The sequence below is a fragment of the Rhynchophorus ferrugineus genome, unplaced genomic scaffold (genome assembly GCF_030347505.1).
Source record: "Rhynchophorus ferrugineus isolate W39M unplaced genomic scaffold, kcgeb_rfMv2 rfM7, whole genome shotgun sequence".
In the NCBI taxonomy this organism is placed as follows: Eukaryota; Metazoa; Arthropoda; class Insecta; order Coleoptera; family Curculionidae; genus Rhynchophorus; species Rhynchophorus ferrugineus.
In genome coordinates, this window is record NW_027472586.1 from 9,113,558 (window position 1) to 9,135,997 (window position 22,440).

The 22,440-nt window shown below is 38.9% G+C and overlaps 1 protein-coding gene across 5 annotated transcripts in view; it reads right to left on the minus strand.

The window, feature by feature from the left end:
- The window catches only part of Msp300 (Muscle-specific protein 300 kDa), a 232,527-nt gene that overhangs the window by 86,435 nt on the left and 123,652 nt on the right, over positions 1–22,440 (minus strand). For 4 of the 5 annotated variants that reach the window (XM_076409219.1, XM_076409220.1, XM_076409217.1 and 1 more), the window contains 8 exons: positions 20,208–21,642; positions 16,092–20,149; positions 15,864–16,037; positions 15,614–15,724; positions 10,836–13,847; positions 2,914–3,015; positions 752–955; positions 372–523 (listed from right to left, as the gene is read on the minus strand). In XM_076409219.1, coding sequence (XP_076265334.1) covers positions 372–523; positions 752–955; positions 2,914–3,015; positions 10,836–13,847; positions 15,614–15,724; positions 15,864–16,037; positions 16,092–20,149; positions 20,208–21,642 — 9,248 coding nt within the window. The remainder of the gene's footprint in view (positions 1–371; positions 524–751; positions 956–2,913; positions 3,016–10,835; positions 13,848–15,613; positions 15,725–15,863; positions 16,038–16,091; positions 20,150–20,207; positions 21,643–22,440) is intronic. The other variant, XM_076409218.1, reaches the window with a different exon arrangement.

Here is a 22,440-nt window from a genome sequence, read left to right on the forward strand (position 1 = left end):
TTCATATTTCGATGTACAATCGCCAATTTTCCAGTTTGTGCATGTAAAATTGAATTTATTGTTAAAAAGTAACAAAATTAAAAGAAGAACCCGATTTTTTAAATAGTATACCGGAAAAGTTGATTACTTCTGCCATTTAGCTGGCAAAACACTATTAACAGCAGGCAATTCACAAATGGTACTAAATCCACTAACTGTTTTTTGGCTGTCATGACATTTTGACTATTTGAAGTCATGTGAAACCAAAGTATCGAGCTCGATTTGATCTCTAGTCTTCTGTAAATAGCACAAAACTGTAAAATTTCCATCTGTACTCTCAAAATAATAACCAGTTTTGATTCACAGAGATCGAACACATCATCCTCGCTTACCTTTGATATGATTGGGACAGTTGATCCAGTTTCTGCTTCAAGGTGGAAGCTGACGGTGGGGAGCATTCTTCTAGGAACACTATAACCACATTTGACAGTTCTATCACTTCCCTATATTGCACATCCAATGCCCGGGCTTCTGACTGCAGTTCCTGTAAAACACAAAACAGGTCTAAGCTGAAGTGGTTTTATCATGTATTTTTCGCTAGAATTACTCGTACGGCATTGTTTTTTTAAATCCACCTGATAAAACGATAAGGCGTCATATATCTTATCGTTTATATTTTTTGCATTTATGGAGCCGCTTTTAAAATAAATATTGCAAAATGTTCGCAATTAGCGAGGCGAAAAATTACAGACAATAATCTTAAGGCGCCTACCTCAATTTCATTTTTGGTCGATACGACGTGATCTCTACTCCTGACCACCTGGTCCACGTGTTTGGCTCTTTCCTCGATGCCGCTGAAGAGGCTCTCGAACTTCTGCCAGCGGCTTTCGAAGTTCTCCCAAACGCTCGCCAACTTGGAGAGGGTTTCTTTGCGTCCTTCTAAGTTGGAAACCAGATCTGACCATTCTTTAGTGACCTGAAGAAAAAATACACAATATTCACAACAAAATATTCGTTTATTAGTTTTCCTTTTTATGTTTATTAAACCATATATCAAGTTCTTTGCTTTTTATTGACTGGATTGTTTAATGGAGTCCATGAATCACAATCCTATATCATCGTTTCGCTTAGATTCATGCCGTTTTTATCATAGATAACTCATATTAACAATAAGCCTACTAACTAACCAGTGACTAATGATATAGAATTATGTTTTGCGTGCGATATTCAAATATTAATTGGATAATATGGTAAGTGTTGATAAAGATTTATGGTAACGAAATGCCCATGGCTGGCAATGTCTATAAATTTTGAACGTTGTTAAACAACAAAATGCAAAATAAAAAAGAAAAAATCTTAGAGCTTGGAAGGATATGTAAATTATGATGGTACAGGAAATTATGATAACAGGTATGGATAGTTTTGGTATAAACTGTTGGATGAAATTCATGTTGTCTTTATTTTTGACAGTTTGTACTATTATCCAGGTTAGGTATATGTTTTGGCATTTTTAAAGAAGCACTTATAGTGAAGAGTTAGTGATATATATATATATATATATATATATATATATATATATATATATATATATATATATATATATATATATATATATATATATATATATTCTATTTTATATAACAGCATGGGATACCGAAGATTCAAATAGATTGATCGAATAGGCTCTGGCATGTATATTGATCGGGTATATTTATTGGTGAAAATGTATCAACGTAAATAAAAGTTAAAACAAAAATTAACATAAAATCATAGGTCAGTCCAGCAGACGGGAAAAAAGAAAAAGATGGGAAAAAGTTGTAGAAATTTTTCCCAATAATGATGGAAACAATCGGAATACTTGCAAGGACTTACTATATTGCATTTTTAGATGTTCTGGCCTAAAACTAGGAGATGGAATACAGGACGCGTACCTGGTCGCGGAGACTTGTCCTCGACGGACAAATTGGACCGTCGGACAAGGGTTGTGTGGGACTGCCTCTGGGATTACCAATACACTAAACCGAAACCGCCTCACAGTTGACCCCTGTGGGTCGCTACTGCTACTGCATTACATTTCGGGATATGGTACCCACCAATTGGGCAGCCGTTATTGGGCACGAGGACCCGGCGAAATAACAGATAGTGAAACTAACTATAGATTCGCGAACTTCGAGTTAAGACACGACTGGATACTATCGTATGGGGGCAATATTTATGACTGCAGCGACTGATGAGGTCGTTTCAGACTGGAAAAGGGGGAGGTTAGCGGTGATGCGGTGCTAAGCTCCCAGCATGTCGTCCAGCTCGCGAACAATCGCGTTTCCAGAAGAACTTGAGCTGAGTTGTTGTTTGTTTAATGATTGAGATATGAAGTGTTTGATTTCCAGAGTGTCAATTTCCCTATGACTTTGATTATTTCTGACAAACCATGGAGCGTTTAAGATTCTCTTGAGGAGCTTATTTTGGACAACTTGAAGCCGTTTCACCTGGTTGGGGGTAACAAACTTGAATTAGACATTAAATCTGTAGAGGAGTACGGACCGAATTAACATCTTTTAAAATAAGCATTTGATGGAGATGCCAAGTCTGCTAGAAGGGCATCAGACAAGATAGCAGGTTTGCTATGCCCGAACCTTTCTGGATTTGGGAAAAAACTTTTCTTTTAACAAAAAAAATCCTGCTAGTTTCCTGATACTTTTACCCATTTACAGCACAATCCTAACGAAAAAAAAAAAAGATATTTACGAGGTAAAACTATTCGAATATTCTTTATCTCATTAACATCGGACAAGGTAAAAGCATTTGTTTCGAATAAATCGCGCTTTTGAAGAAAATTCACCTTCCGTTACCTCGCGAAACGCAGTCAAGGGTAAAATACCGTCGCCAACACCAAAAAAGCGTTCTTTAAAACGACGAACATGCCGAATATCTTACCTGTTGGGTTTGTTTCTGGATATTGGCACGGTTACGGTCATCAGCCTGTTTGCTGATCTCCGCCGTCCTTTTTTCCAGCAAGTCGAGTTCGATTCGCTGATTCTATATAAAATTTAAAAAAATGTATATTAGTAAAATATACCGATAATTTTTAAAAAAGTCAGCAAATGGCCTCGGTTTTTCTGGTTAGTATATCCGCATATTTGTCGGAGGAAGTGGCCGTCGAATTACCGCAATTAGTTGCCGACACTTTAAGCTGCCATTACAATAAAGCACGTGCTTCCTTTCTGTAAATCCTATACCTATAAAAAATTACGCAAAAATCGTCAAAACATACTTTAAACATTCAAAAAAAAAACATTCGAGATTCTATTTATAGATCTTGGTAGGTGTGTCGTGATCTAGATCGTGTCGGAACCTTATTTTGTTGTTATTTTTAAGTCCGACCGGCTCGAACAAGCCGGCTTCGGAATCATCACTTCAACCACTTACAGCGTCTTTCGAAACAGTTTCTTTCGGAGGATCATCAACTGTTACCGGCATATTTACGGATGGTCCTCATATTTACCACGAATCCAACGAAATCCTGTCACCTAACTGTTCCTTAACTGATATAAATCGATAAATCGCACAAACACTGTCGGGAAACAAGTATATCGTCCGGAAAAAACGACGTGATATTAACGCTGTTTCACCACAAACTGTAAAACCGTTCTCGATCGCCGGTGGCCTTGGGTACCGCCGCCGACTGCATATGGTACTAGTGAATGAGGTAACATCGTGATATCAACCGACTAAAATAGGATGACATCAGCATCTTGGCTATTCACCTTTCTACATTTTAGGTTGCCTATAGCTGGGGGAACCGACGGCTGCGAAAGCGGCGACCTTAGCGGTGCCGGTGTTTTTTCTCGCGGCGAACCGGGTCCGAAGGACCGCTACTTTCTCCTACAGGGACCGGTCATTGGACGACGATAACGTAAGGTCATTGGTGAGATCCCATCGTCGCCCTAAGTGGTTCTTCTTCGGAATGGAAGTGAATGGACTACGTTCGATGGCGTGCTAATTAACTGCTGCTCGAAAATATTCCTCTAACCAGAAATTTCACCGAAATAATTAGGAACAAATTGGATCGACGTTTATCAGATCAATTTTTTATTATTATTTAATTATTACATTGTTACTAGTCGTTTCCGACTAACCTACAATTTGTCGTTATGATGTCGTATGATAACTTAAATCTAGGTATATAACTTGGAGGACCAATCGGCCCTATCGCATTCTCTGGTGAAATAATGTTTATACATGTCATTGCTGTATTTTTTATTACATGCACCACCCTTACACAGCACTACACAAGATCAGATGGTTTGATTATTTTGAGTCTGTGTCCTGCTCTGGTGGTATCCAAAGTTGCAATACTTTAATATTCTCCTGAGAATGGAGTCTTTCCTCATGACCCCGTGCAATTATCTTGATTTCTTGGCTGCCTGTGGGTATCTGAAGGTCTCGGTGTAGGTAGTCAATCCTGTAATATTTGGGTGTGCCCATAATACTTCTCAGGACTTTGTTCTGAAAAATTTGTATTTTGTTTACGTTACTCTTTGCAGAATATCCCCATAATTGAACTCCGTATGTCCATATAGGTTTCAGTATTTGCTTTTATAATAGCAATTTATATTTCAATTCCAGTTCTTTTCTTTTCTTCTTTATATGTTCCTTCCAGCGAAGTTTTGCATCAATATTCATTCGTAGATATTTAAAATAGTTATTGGTGCTTGTACGGTCTGATTGTTGGCGAACTATACATGCACAGATTTACTTTCGTTAATTTTTATTTTCCAAGCTTGTGTCCAATTTTTTATATTGTCACTTATCTGTTGTAATTTTCGTGTGGCTTATTGTCTCCGACCGCTATAATCGCAGTATCATCAGCAAATGTAGTCATCGTAATATTCTCCATTTGTGGTATATAACAAGTGTAGAGTAGATAAAGCATTGGCCACAGTACACTTCCTTGTGCCACACCTATTATTGTAGAGTGAGCTTCTTCTTGTTTAACACTAAACATTCTGGCTGTAATGTACGATTTTAGTAGTTCGGTGTGTTGTTTTGGTAACATTTTCTGTATTTTATGAACAAGGCCTTCATGCCAAACCTTATCGAAGGCTTCTGCTACATCTAGGAATGTAGCTGAGCATAATTTTTTACTTTCGTAGGCTTTTTCAATAACTGTTATTCTGTGGACCTGGTCGATTGTTGAATGCTTGTTAATAAACCCAAACTGGTGTGTTAGTATTAGGTTTTTTTCTCTCTATGATATCAGATCAAAATGAATGCAATAATTAATAATTTGGAATCCTCAGAATCGGTTCTTAGGTTCAAAGTTTTTATTATGAAGCATTTATGCTTTCTGGGCTAATAGAAATAACGATGAGGAACTAAAAAGTGTATTTGTCGTCTTTACTATTTTTTGGGATCTGTCACCCTTGCAGACACCTAGCAACAGAAGCTTGGTAGTGTAGAGGTTAAAGCGACAGGAAGATCCTACTATTGTTGCCATAGTCACGGGTTCGAATCCTGTTGAGGCATGGATGTACTTTATGTTTATAATTGCAATTGTAAAGAAAATGCGTCAGGGAGTCCCAGTCATGCCAGTAACTCTAAATTGGTTGCTGACCAGTCGGTAGGTTTAATACCGAGGACCGTAGTTCGGAGCTCACGATAAACAGTAGGTCCAGTCCTGATAAACCCTCGTTGGTAAAAAGGAGACTTTAAATACACCAAAAAAAATTGGCAAGATATTAGATGATGTTTGCTCGAGTTCTATTTACTGGATATAATATCCTATCATGTCCAAGAGTCGTTACAACTTCATAAGAGTTCATATGTAAAGGCGCGACCTTTAGAGCCACTGCCTTTTTCTTATTCAATTGACTTACTGTGTTTGATGCTGCCTAACTTGAATTTCATCAAATTGTCCACAAAGTAAATGATATAATCGCCACCGAAGGTGATTCCCGCTGGATCTTGATGACAGTGTATCTAGCGTGTGGCCTTTAGCTTTTTCCCTTGTACGCATTGCACGTTCATTATAGTCAGAGCTGGAGAAGTGAGTGCATAATAGAAAGAGTGTTGCTATTTATTTATTTCAGATATTGGCTTTATCCTTGCGAGGCCTACTAGGACGTCATTACACGTCATTATTGTTAGTGTTAGAAACTGGTACGTTGCGTGTTATCTTCTTTTCGTACAATATGCAGATGTCATACTTCATCCTAACATAGTTTATCATTGCTATCAGTTATCGCTATTATCTGTTAACTGTTGTTATAGTAGCCTTATTATCCATTGTCCATCATTGTTGTTGACAACTATGGACCAAGATTCTCATTAACCATTATGGCTATTTCGTCATTGCTATTGACTACCATTGTACAGTAACATTACTTGTCGATACTATTAGTACCAGTATTGTTGCCCCATATTTGAAGTATCTGTCATGAAAATCGCCGATCCTTGTTATATTTCATGTGTATTTTTACTTTCACCGTTGTCATTGACAATTAGTTACTCAGGTACCGTTTTCAGAACTATCACCCGAACTCGCATAGAATTTGCTTTATTTATTTTGCCATTTATTGTGTAAGTATCTGTTAAATTATTCATTTTGATCTTTAAGTTGTATTTTACGCCCTTAAATTTAGAGCTACGTTAATTTTTGTTCAAAAATATTCCTCACTCCGGTAATTTGGTCGATATAATTGGGAACAAAATGGATTGGCGTTTATTAGATTAAAATGAATGAAATAATTAATAGATTACTTCAAGGAATTTATACGTACATCATAGTCACTTACATAAGATAAAACGTCAAATAATGAGACAGTGATAACATGAAACAATTATATTATTTAATGAATTACGTTCGATGAATGTTTCATCTTATGGCATTTAGGTATTGATCGGTTAAATTTCTAAGATCTTTATTTCATTACTGCTTAAAGATCTTTTCATCCGTCGCAAATATGTTCAATTGCCACTCTTATGATGAACGTTAAGGGAATAACATTTGGTCCAGATTTGTGCGTTGAGGTGGGAATATAGCCATTAGGACTCAAGTTGTTAACACTCAACACCACCAAAGACCATTTTACAATTTTAGCCCAAGTTACAACCTGAATATATATATATATATATATATATATATATATATATATATATATATATATATATATATATATATATATATTATATATATATATATATATTTATATATATATATATATATTACCACAAACATTAGCCATCTAGAAATAAAGAAATAAAATCCGTCGAAAAAAAAACACCTTTTAAATGCACACGTAAAAATATAAATGTAGATTTAGCGGCGACCGGCTATCATTTCCACGAAATTACACATTTTAACGAGCGGCAATGGCGGCTATCGTGTTTTCATAATAATTACGTTACCTCTAATTTTAAACGTTCGTTGTACATTATATATTCAAATTTTATTTACCTCCTTGACATCATCGTGGAATTTATCTCGAGTATATTTTTGAGTCCCGATAAAAACGTCTCGTGATAATGTCATCCATAAATGTTGAAGACACATTGTTCTGGTTTCGTATCGGGTAAAATCGACCGTTCGATTTTGATCCGGTTGATTCGTTACGCGGTAAACGGAATCAATTTATTCAAATTAAATGTCCATTTGCAATGCCAAGGCGGTTCGGCCGATTAAGGATAAAGTTTTTCGAAAACTCTCAAGGAAAATATAGTCGAACAAAACGCAAAAATTATTATTCGAAATAATTTTTTAGTGTGGTAACAATGTTACTAGGAATTTTGAGTTAGACGAATGAAAGATGAAAAGAAATAACAGAGCTTTCCAATATTTATTTAGACGCCTTTTTGATTTTGAAGCGATTGCTTCAGACAAGTTCAAAAAATATCGTCAATAATTCAATCGACCTTAGTATTAACTAGTTGAAGAAACAAGCAAATAAACTTATTAATAAACAATTTAAAATATAACAGGTCAATTGAAAAGTCCCCGGCCTGATACATAGATGGCGCTACTAGAATTAAATCCATACGTTTTTCACATTTAAAAATCTATATAATATGATTTTTCAGTTCTCAAAATACTTGAGGTAAATTTGGACATCATAATAATTTGTCTGAGTTAAAGGAAAAGCTACAGATAATTAAGTGGTGTATTAATAAATTAGCTTTTGAGTTCAGTATAATAGATAAGGATATAAAATTATATTATTATATTACTCCATTCACTATAGATAATTTACAATAACCCTTATCTAAATTATTTATTACATATTTTTCTGTTACAACATTTTAATCTTTATTGAAAATAAAATATCTTGGTTGGTTTCCTTTTAGTAATTCTAATTTTAGTAATGTTAATGAAAATAATTTCAGTCAGTTGTCATAGTTAAATGGTTGGACATGTATCACTGGATAAGTAATTGTCCAGATATATATGGTAGATGTCGTCATGTTCTAACCTTCTTAAAGCCACCCTCACTATCAAATATATGAAATTCATTTAATATGCCTCTGTAGAAAAGGTTTTACAAGAAAATCTATGAAAGTGAGGACGCAGAGGAAGAGAATTATAGTGAAGAAACATACACTAAGCAAAAGGAGATATTGAGGACATATTTATATAGTTTTATATAATAGCAATTTCTCTGTGATAATAAACAAATTCAGATCGTTTTAATTTAAAAGGTTTAAAATTATTATATCCGTTTAGAATGTATGTTCTTTAGTATTTATTCAGAACGTATCAAATACATTTTTATAAATATTTATGGTGATATATACGTCAAAATAAATGATATTATCAGAAACAACATCTTAGATAAAAATGTAGAATATACTTTATTTCTTCAATAAAGATAAAGCTATTTTGAACCGAAGGAAACAAAAGTACACGTTAAATTGTTTTCGAATTTATAATTTTAAATGTACGTGACATAAAGAGAAATTTACTAATTTTCTGACAATATACCTTTCACTGTATAGCTTAAAAAATAAAGTTGTATAAAAATTATTATACTACCATTCAATTCAACATAAAATTACTTATAATCCCAGTGGCTTTCATTAACATGCTATTATTTTCATGAAAATGCCAGTAAAAACATTGAAAATATCTAAAAATTACCATTTTCACAACTATATAATACGGAAAAAGCGCATCAATTATTTAAAATCATTTTTATTATGTTGATATGAAAGAAACGAAAATTCATTCAAATCATATATATATATATATTTATATATATATATATATATATATATATATATATATATATATATATATATATATATATATATATATATATATATATATATATATATATATGATTAATAGAAAATGAAAATAAGTCGCTAATTCATAAGACCTTTTTACAATTTTGGCCCAAATTAGAAACAGAGCCAAAATTGTAAAATTTCGATAGTCCATATCTCGGAAACTATAAGAGATAATGCAATTTGGCAATCGAAAAAGTAATTAGCTTGCCGAATATTACTTGTAATTTGAATTGGAACGAAATCGGTAATTCGTAAGACCATTTTACAATTTTGGCCCAAGTTAGAAGCATAGCCAAAATTGTAAAATTTCGATAGTCCATATCTCGGAAACTATAAGAGATAATGCAATTTGGTAATCGACAACGTAATTAGCATGCCGAATATTACTTGGAACTTGAATTGGAACGAAATCGCTAATTCCTAAGACCATTTTACAATTTTGGCCCAAGTTAGAAGCAGAGCCAAAATTGTAAAATTTCGATAGTCCATATCTCGGAAACTATAAGAGATAATGCAATTTAGCAATCGACAACGTAATTAGCATGCCGAATATTACTTGGACTTTGAATTGGAACGAAATCGGTAATTCGTAAGACCACCAAGGACCGTAAGACATACACAAATTTTCAAGACTATATATATATATGGAAAAAGTGCTTTTTTTTACCTCTTACCCTTATATCTATATATGAAATTTCTTTAGAATGTATAGCTTTTAAGATGTATGATATAAACAGAAATACACTCATTTTTTAAAAAATATACTTTCCTTTGTATAACTTAAAAACTATATATATATATATATATATATATATATATATATATATATATATATATATATATATATATATATATATATATATATATAATTTTCTATAAAAGAACGGTAAAAGAAACGAAATTCTATACTAAGTTATTTTAGAATTTATATGGAACGCTATAGAATGAAACTATCGGTAAATGTCATATACAGGGCACTACAATTTGTTGTATTCAAGGCAGCATTAGGCACAGACACATTTCAAAGCACTGGCTGATAATTGTAAATTCGTATCCTTCTTCCATCATTTATTTTTTGAAAGAATATGTTTGTTTTCTGAGACATGTTTCAATATAATATCATAGAAACTATTCGACTATATTTACAAGACTGTTGTCTATTTTTCATATGAAATAAATTCCCTGAAATATCTATAAAAATTAAGTACCTCGATACACATAAAAGTACGAATTGTACTAAAATCCAACTATATTAATTTTTAATTTTTTAGTTTAATCAGGATAAGCGTAAGTCACGCTCCGATATGTAAGTAAAACATTTTTTTTTTGATAATTCTGATAAGACCTAACATAATTTCGATATAGATATTGATATGGCAACTAAGTAGATTTCTCTCGCAAAAAAATAGAAAGGATTTTCTTAAATATATGTCACAAATGAATGTTATCTATACAGTCAGTTTTCTCTTTTAAAATCTAGAACATAAAAATAAAGACCGCCGACGAGATGCGGATGTACCAACCAGATTTTTTAAACTATATCTTTAGTTATAATTAAAAGAAGTAACACTTACCTGGATGTCGTTGAGAGCATGGGCGATCTTTTGGATGTTGAACTGGAGTCCGGCCAAGTTGGACACGACTTCATCCACAAATTTGGTTCTGGCCACTATCGCTTTCACTTTATCCAAGCTCTGCAAGTATTCCTTCCACAGCTCGGCGTCCTGTTCCAGTTGAGCTCTTTGTGATTTCGCGGAATTGAGAGTGTTCTTCAACACTTGGGTGTGATGCTGCTGTTCCCTACTGAGTTCCTCTTGTTCGTATGGCGTCAGACTGGGCCATATCTTGTCAGCAGCTTGTTGCAGCGAGTGAGCTACCAGCTCCTTGATGCTAGACTCTGTGCTGAAGAATATTTTGTGTTCCTCCAAATCAGTGAGGATGTTCTCGAAGTCGACACCGTCCTTGTTAGCCTCCAGACGAATCTCTGCTTCCTTAACCCAGCTGTAGAGTTTCTCCTTGAGGATGTTGTATTCGTCCCTCCACTTCTTGTTCTCCTCCAAATAGGTGGCTTGTTCCCGCAGTTCTCGGGGAAGGGAATTGATCAATGATGTGGCTTCGGATAGTTGTTCTTGGAGAGATCCCGGAAGGTACTCGTCGGTCTTGACGCTGTCTTGAATCTTCTTCAGTTTATCCAGCTTCTCGTTGACATTAGTGGTGAGTTGTTCGTGTTTCTGGATCTCCTTTAGTACACTTTCAACGTCTCTGTTCAGTAGAGGTCTGGATCTGATGGTGCTCTCGTTGGTATGCAACCAGTCGAGGATTTCCTCCAGCTCTGCCGCCAGTTTCCTATATTCGGCCGCGGTATTTTCGTGTTCTTGTCTCTGTTTTTCAACAGCTTTTCTTAGGTTGTTCAGCGATTGTTTCAATGACTGCAGCTGCTCTGTTATTTCGTTTCTATCTTGTACCGTGCAATCCTGCGCGATCTGCTGACCTTTATCGGTAGCGGCGGCATGCAGAGCTTCGCATTCTTGGATCTTCAGAATGATGTCGTCGTATTTTTTGATCTTCTCCTCGATGGTACCGCCGGATTTCTCCACATCCCTCACAATCTCCGTGTATTTCGTGATGAAAGTCATTATATCCGTTATAAGGGCCAGGTATTGTTCTCTCAGTAACAACAGCTGTTTCAGCTTGGCGATCTGATCCTCAATGGATTTGATGAGTTCATCCTGCATGTTCAACACGCCCTGAAGCTCAGTAGCGTTTGCTCCCTGCAGATTGCCCAGTTTTGCCTTGTCTGCTTTGATATCCTTGAGAATCCTTTCGTAGGTCGATAGGACATTCTGCACGTCCTCGACCCTGGCGCCGATGGGTTTGTTGAGCTCGTGAAGCTGATTCTGGATCTCCTTCACGAATGCCAGGCTCTCGGCCAGGCGGGCTTGAGCGTCTTTGATCTGTTGAATGTTGCGTTTCAGATCGGCAGTTCGTTCTTTGATAAGAGAATCGATCCTGTTGTGACGGTCCTTGAGATTGTTCAAGGTTTCCTTGAGCGTTATCTTGTCGGAATCGTTGATGGTGGGCAGTATCGCCTTGGCTTGTTCGGAAATCTTTCCGATATCGTCCTCGACCTGCTTGGAATCCTCCACCAATTTCTCGTACTTGGCCAGTTGTTCTTCCAACACCTCCAGACTGGTGATTCTGATGTCGGTGGAGGTGGCGACCTCGGCTTCCTTAAGCCAGTTGACGCATTGATCGATATCGCCTTCGAATTGTTTTCTGCCCTGAAGCAGTTGGGTGAGGGCGGCTAGTTTATGATCGGACTCCTGCGTGAGGGATTTGTACTCATCTTTGACTTCATCGAGCAGATGCTGCAAACGCTCTCGGTCGGAATCATCGGAATCTTTCAGTATGGTGTTACCTATTTGGAACAGTGAGTTGAGATCGCGCTCGTTGAACTCCTTTATTTGCTGGTCGTAGTTCTTGTGCTGGGCGATTTCTTTCTCCACTTGGTTGGCTTGAAGGGGGAGGTACCCGCTCAGTTTTCGCACTTCGGCGTTTTTATTCTTCAGCCAGGTCTTGGCCTTAGCCAGGTTGTTTTCAAAATCGCGTCGGGTCTTAGCTGCCGCACTCAATCGGTCTATTTCCTGCTTGATTTTGCCGACCAAAGCTTCCTGCTCACCTCCCAAGTTCCTTAGGGCGCTCTCCAACTGAGAGTGCTCTGATGGTTCCAGTTCGTTCGTCATGTTGCCGATACGCTTGGATAAAGTATCCTTCAAAATGAGTTTATTCTCGGCGTCCTTGAGTAGGTCCTTGAGAGCGTTGAGACGTTCATCCACTTTGCCACTTTCCAAGTTCAGAGGCTTGGGATTCTGAAGGCCGTTGAGTTTTTCCTTCACCCAGGCTCGTGCTTCGTCGATTTCGTTCTGGGTATCGTCGATGCCCTTCTTGGTCATCTCCAGTACGTGGTTCTTCCTCTGCAGCTTCTTGGCGATGTCGTTGTATCGTCTGTCGACCGACTTCATCTGTTCCTCGATCTGTTGCGAATCCAAGTTGTTAAGAATCCCCGTCACTTTGGCCGCCAGGGACTTGATGTCATCAAGTTTTGGCTTGCCTTCCTCGTCGAACTCCGTCTGGATATTGCCGATGGCTTTCTGTTTCTGCTGGCAGTTCAGGCCGGAGCCCTTGTCCACCGCATCGATGCGCTTGTTGAGGGTATCGAACCAGCCGTTGATCGCCTGAAGCTGTTGCCTGTACTGGTCGAGCACGGCCTGCTTGTTCTCCTTGTCGGCGATGACCGACATGAGATCGCGCTCCAGGCGGTCCAGCAGGCCGTTGAGTTCGGCGTCGGCCGGTCCGCCCAGCTCGGTGGTGAGGTAGTTCCTGCGTTGCGCGATGCTCGTCAGGAGCTCGTTCATGTTGCCAAGGTCCTGTTTGGCGGCGTCCGCTCGCAATTTGACCGGTCTGTTCTTCCACTCGTTCACGGTGCCGTTCTGCGACTCTATCCAGTCCCGGAGGACCGCCTTCTGCTTCTCCTTCTCCTCGAATTCGGACACGGAAGACGTCAAATTGCTGAGATGCGCTTGTACCTGGGCAAAATACGTCGATATAATTCGATATTCATTGATCAGTTGTTTTATTATATAGCAGACGCTCGTTAATGCGAACGAATTCCAACGTGCGGTTCATGTTATCGAAATTTTTACATCCGTACATATACATATACAGACCCGTACATATACATTTATTTACAACAAACTGAACACACATTATTAACCGACTTCAGAAAAGGAGAAGGTTCTACGTTCGACTGTATATTTTTTTTAAATGTATTTTCGCCGATTTCTTCGTCAATTGTGGACCGATTTTCAAAATTATTTTTTTATTCGAAAGAGGGAACTTACGAGGTGGTCCCATTGGAAACAAATAAAGATCTGTTAGCGGAATCAGAGCAAATCGCGGAAAATCCTCAAATTTCTAAGGCACGTAAAATATTTTCACATATTTAAAAAATAATAATTTAAAGTATTTGGACATGGATAATTTGGACATGTTTTTCCCATTGTTTTAAAGTCACTTATAAGGGGAATTCTCCATTTTATCCACCTTTGTGTTTTTTAAAGTTTTTCCTATTTACCAGAACTCCAAATCCTTTATAAAAACGGTTCACATCATCGAGCGTAGATATTGTTTACGTTACCGTGCGTTTAATTTGACCCAATGGTACGAATTCCGTGTGTACATTAACGCAATCATTATTGAGTGTTTACACTATCGAGAGTCCGCTATATAATATAAAGACAAACTGTTAATTCGAAATAAAAAAACTGATGAAATGAATTTGTCGTTTATTCTGGAATTCTAACGCTAATACATCAAGCTTTGTTCACACAAATGGATTCCTTTTCAAACACCAGTACTTACCCATCATCTCCCTATACCACCTCTGAAAACCCTCCATACTTTTTCCCACTAACTGAAGCTATATTAAGATTTTTTCGGTTCAAGTAAAACCAGCACCACAAGTTAAATATCCAACTTTAGCAAATTTATATAAAAAAAGCTGCGGACTGTGCGACAAGTGATTTTTGGGTCATCACAATTACGAGGATTTGATTTTCTTTTGGGCATCTATTTTAAAAAGTACGAAATTTATTATATTTTTTATTATGGAGGATATCGGGTTGATGAATGGCATTTTGTTTTTCATGAAGCCTCTTTGAGAGGTAACAGTCATAGGACATTCTAGTTCACTCACTCATAGTCATTGAAAATTATGTGGTATTTTTGGATATGAGTAGTGGATGTAGTTAGTCGGCTTAAAGATAGTCGGCTTGCCAGTTGATGGAAAAATCGATTAAATTCATCTCACGGCTTCTGCGAAGAACTAAACATCGATCACAAGTTAGTTTTGAACTATTCCTACAAGACTGGATATCAAATGAAGCTGAAGAAGGTTTCTTAGGTTCCACGAATTAACAATGAAAACTAAATCGAGTTTCCATTTATAAATATTTCTTGAAACGAAACGAAATCGAGGTTTTCCTGAAACCAATGATCACACATGATGCAAACTGAATCACTTACGCTAATACGTGTGAAACCGCTTGTGATGAAGCCGGCAAAAGCTTCATAAGGTAATGCTAAGTGTTTCGTGGATGTGAAAAGAAACTGTTGTGAATTCTGGCAACATGTGAAGTACAAATTTTTTGTGCTATGTCACATAAGCCTGACATAGAACTTTCTCAACCCGAATCATTTAAAACTATATGGTATATTAAGAAGAGATGTTAAACATCTTTATGACAACATATTCGTATTGACCTGATGGATAAATAGTTTCATTGTGACTTACCTTTGTGATATGACAATCCAATTTAGAAACAAAATCATTGCACACAAGTTGATCCAAGAGCAATTTCAACTTGGTATCAGATGCCTCTGAAGTTGCCGACTCCTTGTGTGTCTAAGTAAAAGCAGTGCCGTGCATAACATTAATCAAAAAATACACAATATCAAAATATATCAAGCTTTGCGAGTGTTGGTTAACAGCCAGTAATAATAACAAAAAAAAAAAAACAAACACGACAAAACCCACTACGTACTTGATCAATAAGGTCTTCCAGTTTGGCACGGCATTCGAGCTCCTTGATGTTGATTGGTGGTGGTATACTGTCTCTGGGGCTGCTGGGTCTGCTGATGGAGGCGGTGGCGGCTTCACAAGCTTGCACAGCCAGGGCCAGTCGCGATTTTTCGGTCTGCAATTTATTGTGGAGTGTCTGCAAAATATAACATTAGATATACATTATATTAGAATAACATTCAATATATACCCTGGCAGTTTCTAAGGCTTCATTAGCTTGGGACAAGTTATCAATCGATTTGTCAATCTCTTCGTTAACAATAGGCTCATACTCTTCTAAATTCTCCATTATACTTTCCAAAGTATCTTCATACTGTTTGAATTTAGCCAAAGAGTCATCCAGTCTGTTCTTGATCTGCATGGCCGTTTGTAATAATGAGTTGTAACTATCCTGGACGTTGTTTAGTTGTTTTTCGATTGTGTCTCGTACTGTAGGAGCTGTGGAAACGTATTTGTTGATCTGGCGGTGGCCTTTGTCTTTAACGTCATCAATGACGCCTTGATATTTTTGGATATCGTCGAGGAGGATGTCGTGTTGGGCGATCTGTTCCTCAGTTTGTTCCCTGTTGGTGATGTACAGTGAATTGTGAGCCATCAATTGGAAGGAGGCTTGCAACAACCACTTTTCGGTTTCTTGCAGTTTGTGCTGATAGGTAACATAGTCTTGCAGTTCTTTATCGAGAGAATCCTGCAAGTTCTTGCAGGCGGTCTTGACGTTATCAAAACGAGTTTCCAGTTGTTGTACTTGTTCCAGCACCTCGGGATTTTTAGACCACTCGTTCAGTTCCTTGGCTTCACCTGTGAGTCGGTTCAAGTCCTCCTCCTTCTTGGTTATCTCCGACTGTAGGTTCTTATATCTCTCCAAGAGCGTCTTCATCTCGCTGAGTTCGCCCCTGGTGTCCGGTTTCTTGTTGACCGTATTCTCCACGCCCGTCAGCCATTTCTCCAGCTTGTTCTTGGTGTCGTTGTATTCATCCCATCGCAAGAGGCCAGCTTTCAACTGAGCTTCGATTGATTTCAGGTCCATGTTCAGTTGGTCCCAACTGTTCCTCATGGTGGTCATCGTCTGACGGAGTTCGTTTTGTTTTTCTGTGGTGGCGGTGTTGATCACCTTGGCGAAAGCGTCTTGAAGAGCCGATAACAATTTTTGGCCTTCATCAATGTTCGCTATGATGTTGTTCACGGTCTCGAGTTTCTTTCTTATGTCAGCTTCGCTTCCGGTAACCACGCAATCCTGCACTGCCGCGTGTTTGGCATTTAACCAGTTCTCCAGCAGGTCTCTTGCTTTTAAGAAGTCGGTGTGGTCGGATAAATTCTTCTCGACCTTCGAAACCAAACTCTGAGCATCAGTTAGTAAGGTGGTATACGCTGACTGAAGCTGTACGGTTTTGTCTCTCACCCAGCCAACTGCACTGAGCTCCATTAACACCTCACAGGAATCAGCCAAGTTCTCTAAGTTAGGTTTCAGTTCTTCTATTTCGCTCAAAAGTTTCTTGCATCGCTCGAGATCCTCTGGGCGTTTATTCTCCAATTTTTGTTCGCTCTCAACACGATTTTGGAATTGTTCGATGCTCTTCTGGATAGTATCGCAATTGCTCTTGAATTCCTTCCAGGCATCCTTGCATCTTCCTAAGGATTTCTTGATGTCGTTGCAGATGTACTGCAAACCCTCCCAGTCAGTGTTGAGCTGTTCGATCTCTTCACGAATGATGTCCTTGCCTTCGTCTCCGGTCGTTTTCATGACATCAATGCTCATTTTAATTGTCTTGTTCACCAAATCATCACATTCGGTCAGAGTGTTGGAGATTTGTTCGATTTTCGTCTCTTTCTCGATGATTTGAGGTAATTCGTCTTGTAAGCTCGAACAGGCCTGAACCTCCAATTGTAACTTTCTAATCCATTCAATAGCTTTGTTATAGGAGGCTTTATATTGCTCGTGTTCCTCAACTTGTACTTCCAGATCGGAAATCGCCTTGTGTAATTTCTCCTTCAGATCTTCGAATCTCTTAACAACTCTGTCCAGTTCTTCCTCCGGAATACTGTTGTCTTCCCTCGCCTTGCCCTTCAACTTCTCCAACAAGGCTTGATGGGTGTCAATTTCTTTCTGAACCTGCTTGTATTTCTCCAGTTTGGCTTTCTTCTCCGGTAGCTCGTTGAAGAACTGGTCGTCGAACTGTATCTGGTTCTCTTGGTCCTTCAACCAGTCCAAGAATTGACTCAAGAGTTTCTGGGCTTCCTCCAATTGGTTGGCTCTGGTTTGCAGTTTGTTTCGGATATCTTGAACGTCGTTGATGAGTTTCTCCATATCCTGTTTGAGGTTTTCGGTGTCCTCCTGGATTTTGGCAACACCAGATTGTTCGGTGTTCATGATGACTCGTTCTTTAAGCTCGTTTATGTAACGCAGCTTGTTCTGGCCTTGCTCGATTGACGTTCTTATATTCTTCACTACTTGGAGTTTATTATTGATCTCCGACAGGCTGTTGGGGATGTCTAGGCAGCTGTTGAGTTTATCGCGTGTTCGGTCTATCCAGTCTTGGCATTCTTGGTAAAGGGCGCTGTGTTGTTGGTGTTCTTGATAGTACAGTTCTAATCTTCTCATTATCTCTTTCGCCATTGATAGAATAGCGTTGTACTTCGTTGCTAGTTGCATGATGGCATTGCTGACGCGGGAATCAGCGCAAGTTTCTAATAATAATTGAGCTTTCATATTCAATCGATCTAATTCGCCTTGCCAATCGAATAGTGTTTGTAAGTGAAGCTGGAATTGTTCCAGTACAGCTCGTTTGGCTTCCAAAGTGCTCTGAAGCTTATTGTAAGACTGTACCAGTTTTTCTTGTTGGGTTAACCATTCCAAAGCATCTTGGAATTGTTCTTCGTATTCCGTCCACTTGACGATGCCAGTTTCCAGAAGATTCTTGATGTTGTTCAGCGAATCCACGTAAGTATCGAATTCCTCTTGATGAATGGCTATTTCTTCTTCGATTATTTCTCTGTCGGTCTCGTCCGCTATCTGGCAAGCTTTCTCGCCTTCCTCCAAGGCGGTTTCTAGTTTCTTTTGCCCGATTGGTAACTCGTTATGCAATACTTTGACTTGTGATAGTTTGCTACCCAAGGATTCTTTGTCCCCGGTTGGTTCAGAGCATTTTCCTAATTTCTCTCGTGCTAAACGCAGCCACTGTGCGAAATCATTGCCGGCGTCGATGAAGGCTTGATGTTGTTCCACCGTAGCCTTTTGTTTTGCATACAGTTCTTGAGCTTGCTTCGATAAAGTCTCGTATTTGCTCGAAATTTCTGACGCAGGGGCAGCTTGCTTCAAGTCTTCCGCTTTGGATGTAACTGACTGTATCATGGGTTCAAAGGAGACGATATCCTGTACAATGCTACCAGTTTCTCGAAGGGTAGCCTTCTTGTCTCCTATTGGTAGAGCGCTGAGGCCCGTCTGTCCTTTCTTGGTTTTGGTGGCTTTGGGTTCGATGACTTGTTGAAGTTTGGCTTCACGTTCAGTGATCCACTGTTGTAACTGGTTGTAGGAACTGTCGTAATCGGCCCATTGAAGTAGGGCGGTCTCTAAGTTCACTTTAACAGTGGACATTTTCTTCACTATTCTTTCCCAGTCGTTCTGGATTTCTTTAATATCCTTGTTGATGGCATCTCGACCATCAGACCGGGTATTTCTGATGACTTTCTCACCGCAATTCACCGTGGCGTGGACTAAGTTCTGCCCTTCTTCTCTTTTACCAATAAGATCCTGGATTTCTTTCAAGTGTTTTTGCATTGTGTCTTTGCTGCTGTTGGATATGGCTTCGGAACACTCAGTTATGATATCGCGAGCGTTGTCTATCCATTCCCTGGCCTTTTCCAAGTTGTTTGCAAACTCTTTGTGTTGTTCGTAGTTAGTTTCGACTTTCTTCAACACCACAGTCGCCATGTTTAGTTCAGTCTTGTAGCGGGAGTTTAAGGTTTGAAGTTGATTGTTAACGTGTGTCTCTAAGGGAGATTTCAATAGGATTTTAGCGGAATCGTTGAGTTTGTCAATCTGGTCCCGTCCATCAATCAATCTCTTCAGAATATCCTGCACGTCGGTGACTTGCTTGCCTTTCTCTTCCAAATTAGACGACAAAGCGATCTTCTGGTTCTTGATCAGGATCGATATCTGCTGCAACCAATCTGATATCTTCTCGTAATCGTCTTTGTAGTCGCGCCAGTGAACCAACACGACTTCCAGTTGTTCCCGTTGTTGCTTCAGGTCTGGAAATCGAAATATGGTTGATATTAGTTTCGAATAACCTCATCACTTAGTACTTACCTTTAAATAATCTCTCGAAGCTTTCCCTTAAAGCTCTGATCTCGTTTTTGATGGCGTCCTGACCGGGTTGGTTAGTATTGGGAATGACGACTTGAGCAGTGTGTTCTAGGTTCTCCAGGAGAACTTCGCCTTGAGCTTGCTTGTTGAGGAGATGATCCAAAGGTCCGGAAAACATCTCAATGGATAACTTATCGCCCAAGGGTCTCTGCTTCAGTTGGGGTACTTTCTCCTGAGCTCGCGTCATCCAAATCTGGACTTCCTCGTAAGCCTCCTTGTAGGTTTTGTGGTCTTTATAATGCTGTTCCCTCTCGTGGAGGAGCTTCTGGATTTTCTTGAATATGTCATCAAATCTATCCAACATCTGTTGAGCGGCGGTGGCTGCCTCCTCGGAGCGCTTGCTCTGGAGGACATCGGCGGCTTGAGCTTTCAGAGCGTCCACCTCGATCTTCTCGCATCGCGCTCTCTCCTCCAGACCCTTGACGCGGTCCAGTTGGTTCTTCTTTTCGGACGCCGTGGCTTGAAGCTGGGATAGCTCGTTGTACTGAGCTTCCAAGCTTTCGACCTTCTTGTCCAGGTCCTTGATTTCCTCGAGCAACCCGGACCATTTTCTTAAAGCCTCTTCTATAATTGATTTCGTCTCGATCATGGAGGTGGCGATGTTGGACCACTCGCTCTGTAAGTTGGAGAGCGTGTGGTTGATGGCGTCGTGTCCGTGAGGTGCCGTGTTGGCGAGGACGGTCTGAGCCAGCTCCACCAGCTTTTGGATGGTGGAGAAGCCCTCCTCTTTGTTTAGGATGAGGTCCTGAATAGTCTCCAACTTCTTCTCGAGTTCTTTCTGAGATGCGGTGTTGACGTCCGAACAGTAAGTCAGTTTCTTGTTCAAGTCTTCGAGCCATTGTTCGCACTGTTCCACCTCGGCGTTGAAATCGTGATGGCTGTTGACGTACTGTTGCCAGCGAGACGTTAATTCCTTGACTTTCTGGCACACTTGTTGGTATTTCACTCCCAGTTCGGACACTTGCGAAGGCCGGTTGGTCTTGTTGAGTTGCTGGATGCGCTCGGTGACCTGGTCGATTTCCAGCTCCTTGGCCTTGACCTCTCCCTGGAGGTTCTTCAGCGATTCCAGTTGGCGTTCTTTCTCGTCGGCTGTAGCCTTCAGATCGATCGTGTGTAACTTGTTGTCGGTCTCTTTCAACCACGACAAGCAGTCCTCCCTGAGTCTCTCGTATTCGGACCAGTTCTGGAGCTTGGATTCCAGCTGCGCGATGGCGTTGTCCACGGCGGAAACCAGCGCGGCCCATTCTTGTTGGGAGGTCTCGATCTGGTTTCTAATGGCGGATTGTCCGTGGTCTATTGTGTTGGGGATGACGTCGCCTCCCAGGTCTCTGATCGAGGAGATTCGGGCTTCTTCTTCGGGTAAGGTCGACGACAATTTCTATAAGTTAAAATAGATGAATGATGATTGTTAAGACTCAATGCTTAGTTACTCAATACTTCAGTTATTTCTATACGTTATGTCTTTATTCATAGTTCTAATGTATAGATATCATAGAACAAATGGAAATGCAATTATATAGGCCACCCTGGGGAAATATTTTATCAGGTCCTAGTAAAGGTGGGACTGTGATCGCAATAAAAGCATTGCAAATGTAATGGTTTTTAAATTTCTGTCTTCAAGGTGGTTTTGTTTTAAGTGTTTGGACCCATATTGGACTCAATAGAATAGAAAAAAAAATTTACGTTGTACATATTTATTGTGTTACATTAATTGTTAGAAGGAAGGAGTGAGGAATTCAGATTACCCTCCTCTTACAAATAAGTCTTAAGGAAAATATTAATTTGAGTAGTTCTGTTCCATCTGTTCGAAATATATGATCATATATAAGTCCTCCAAAAAGGTAATACTGTGTCACACAACTTTTTTAACATACATACGATTACGTGTTTTGAATTCCTTATTCCATTGTTAAAAACTTTGTCTATAGATGTGGTTGTTTAATACGTCACGTTCCTTAGTAAGAGTGTGAATAATATTTACTAATTTTAGGCTTAATCAAATACAAAGAATACAACCGGAAAGTTTGTGCTGATTTAGAAGTTGTTACTATATTGCTTGGACTACAGAGAGGTTTCACAAAATATTATTGTTTTCTCTGTTTGTGGGACAGTAGATACATAAATACCACTAAGAAGCTTTTCAGTATCTTGCTATAGATATTGAAAGTAATAGAAG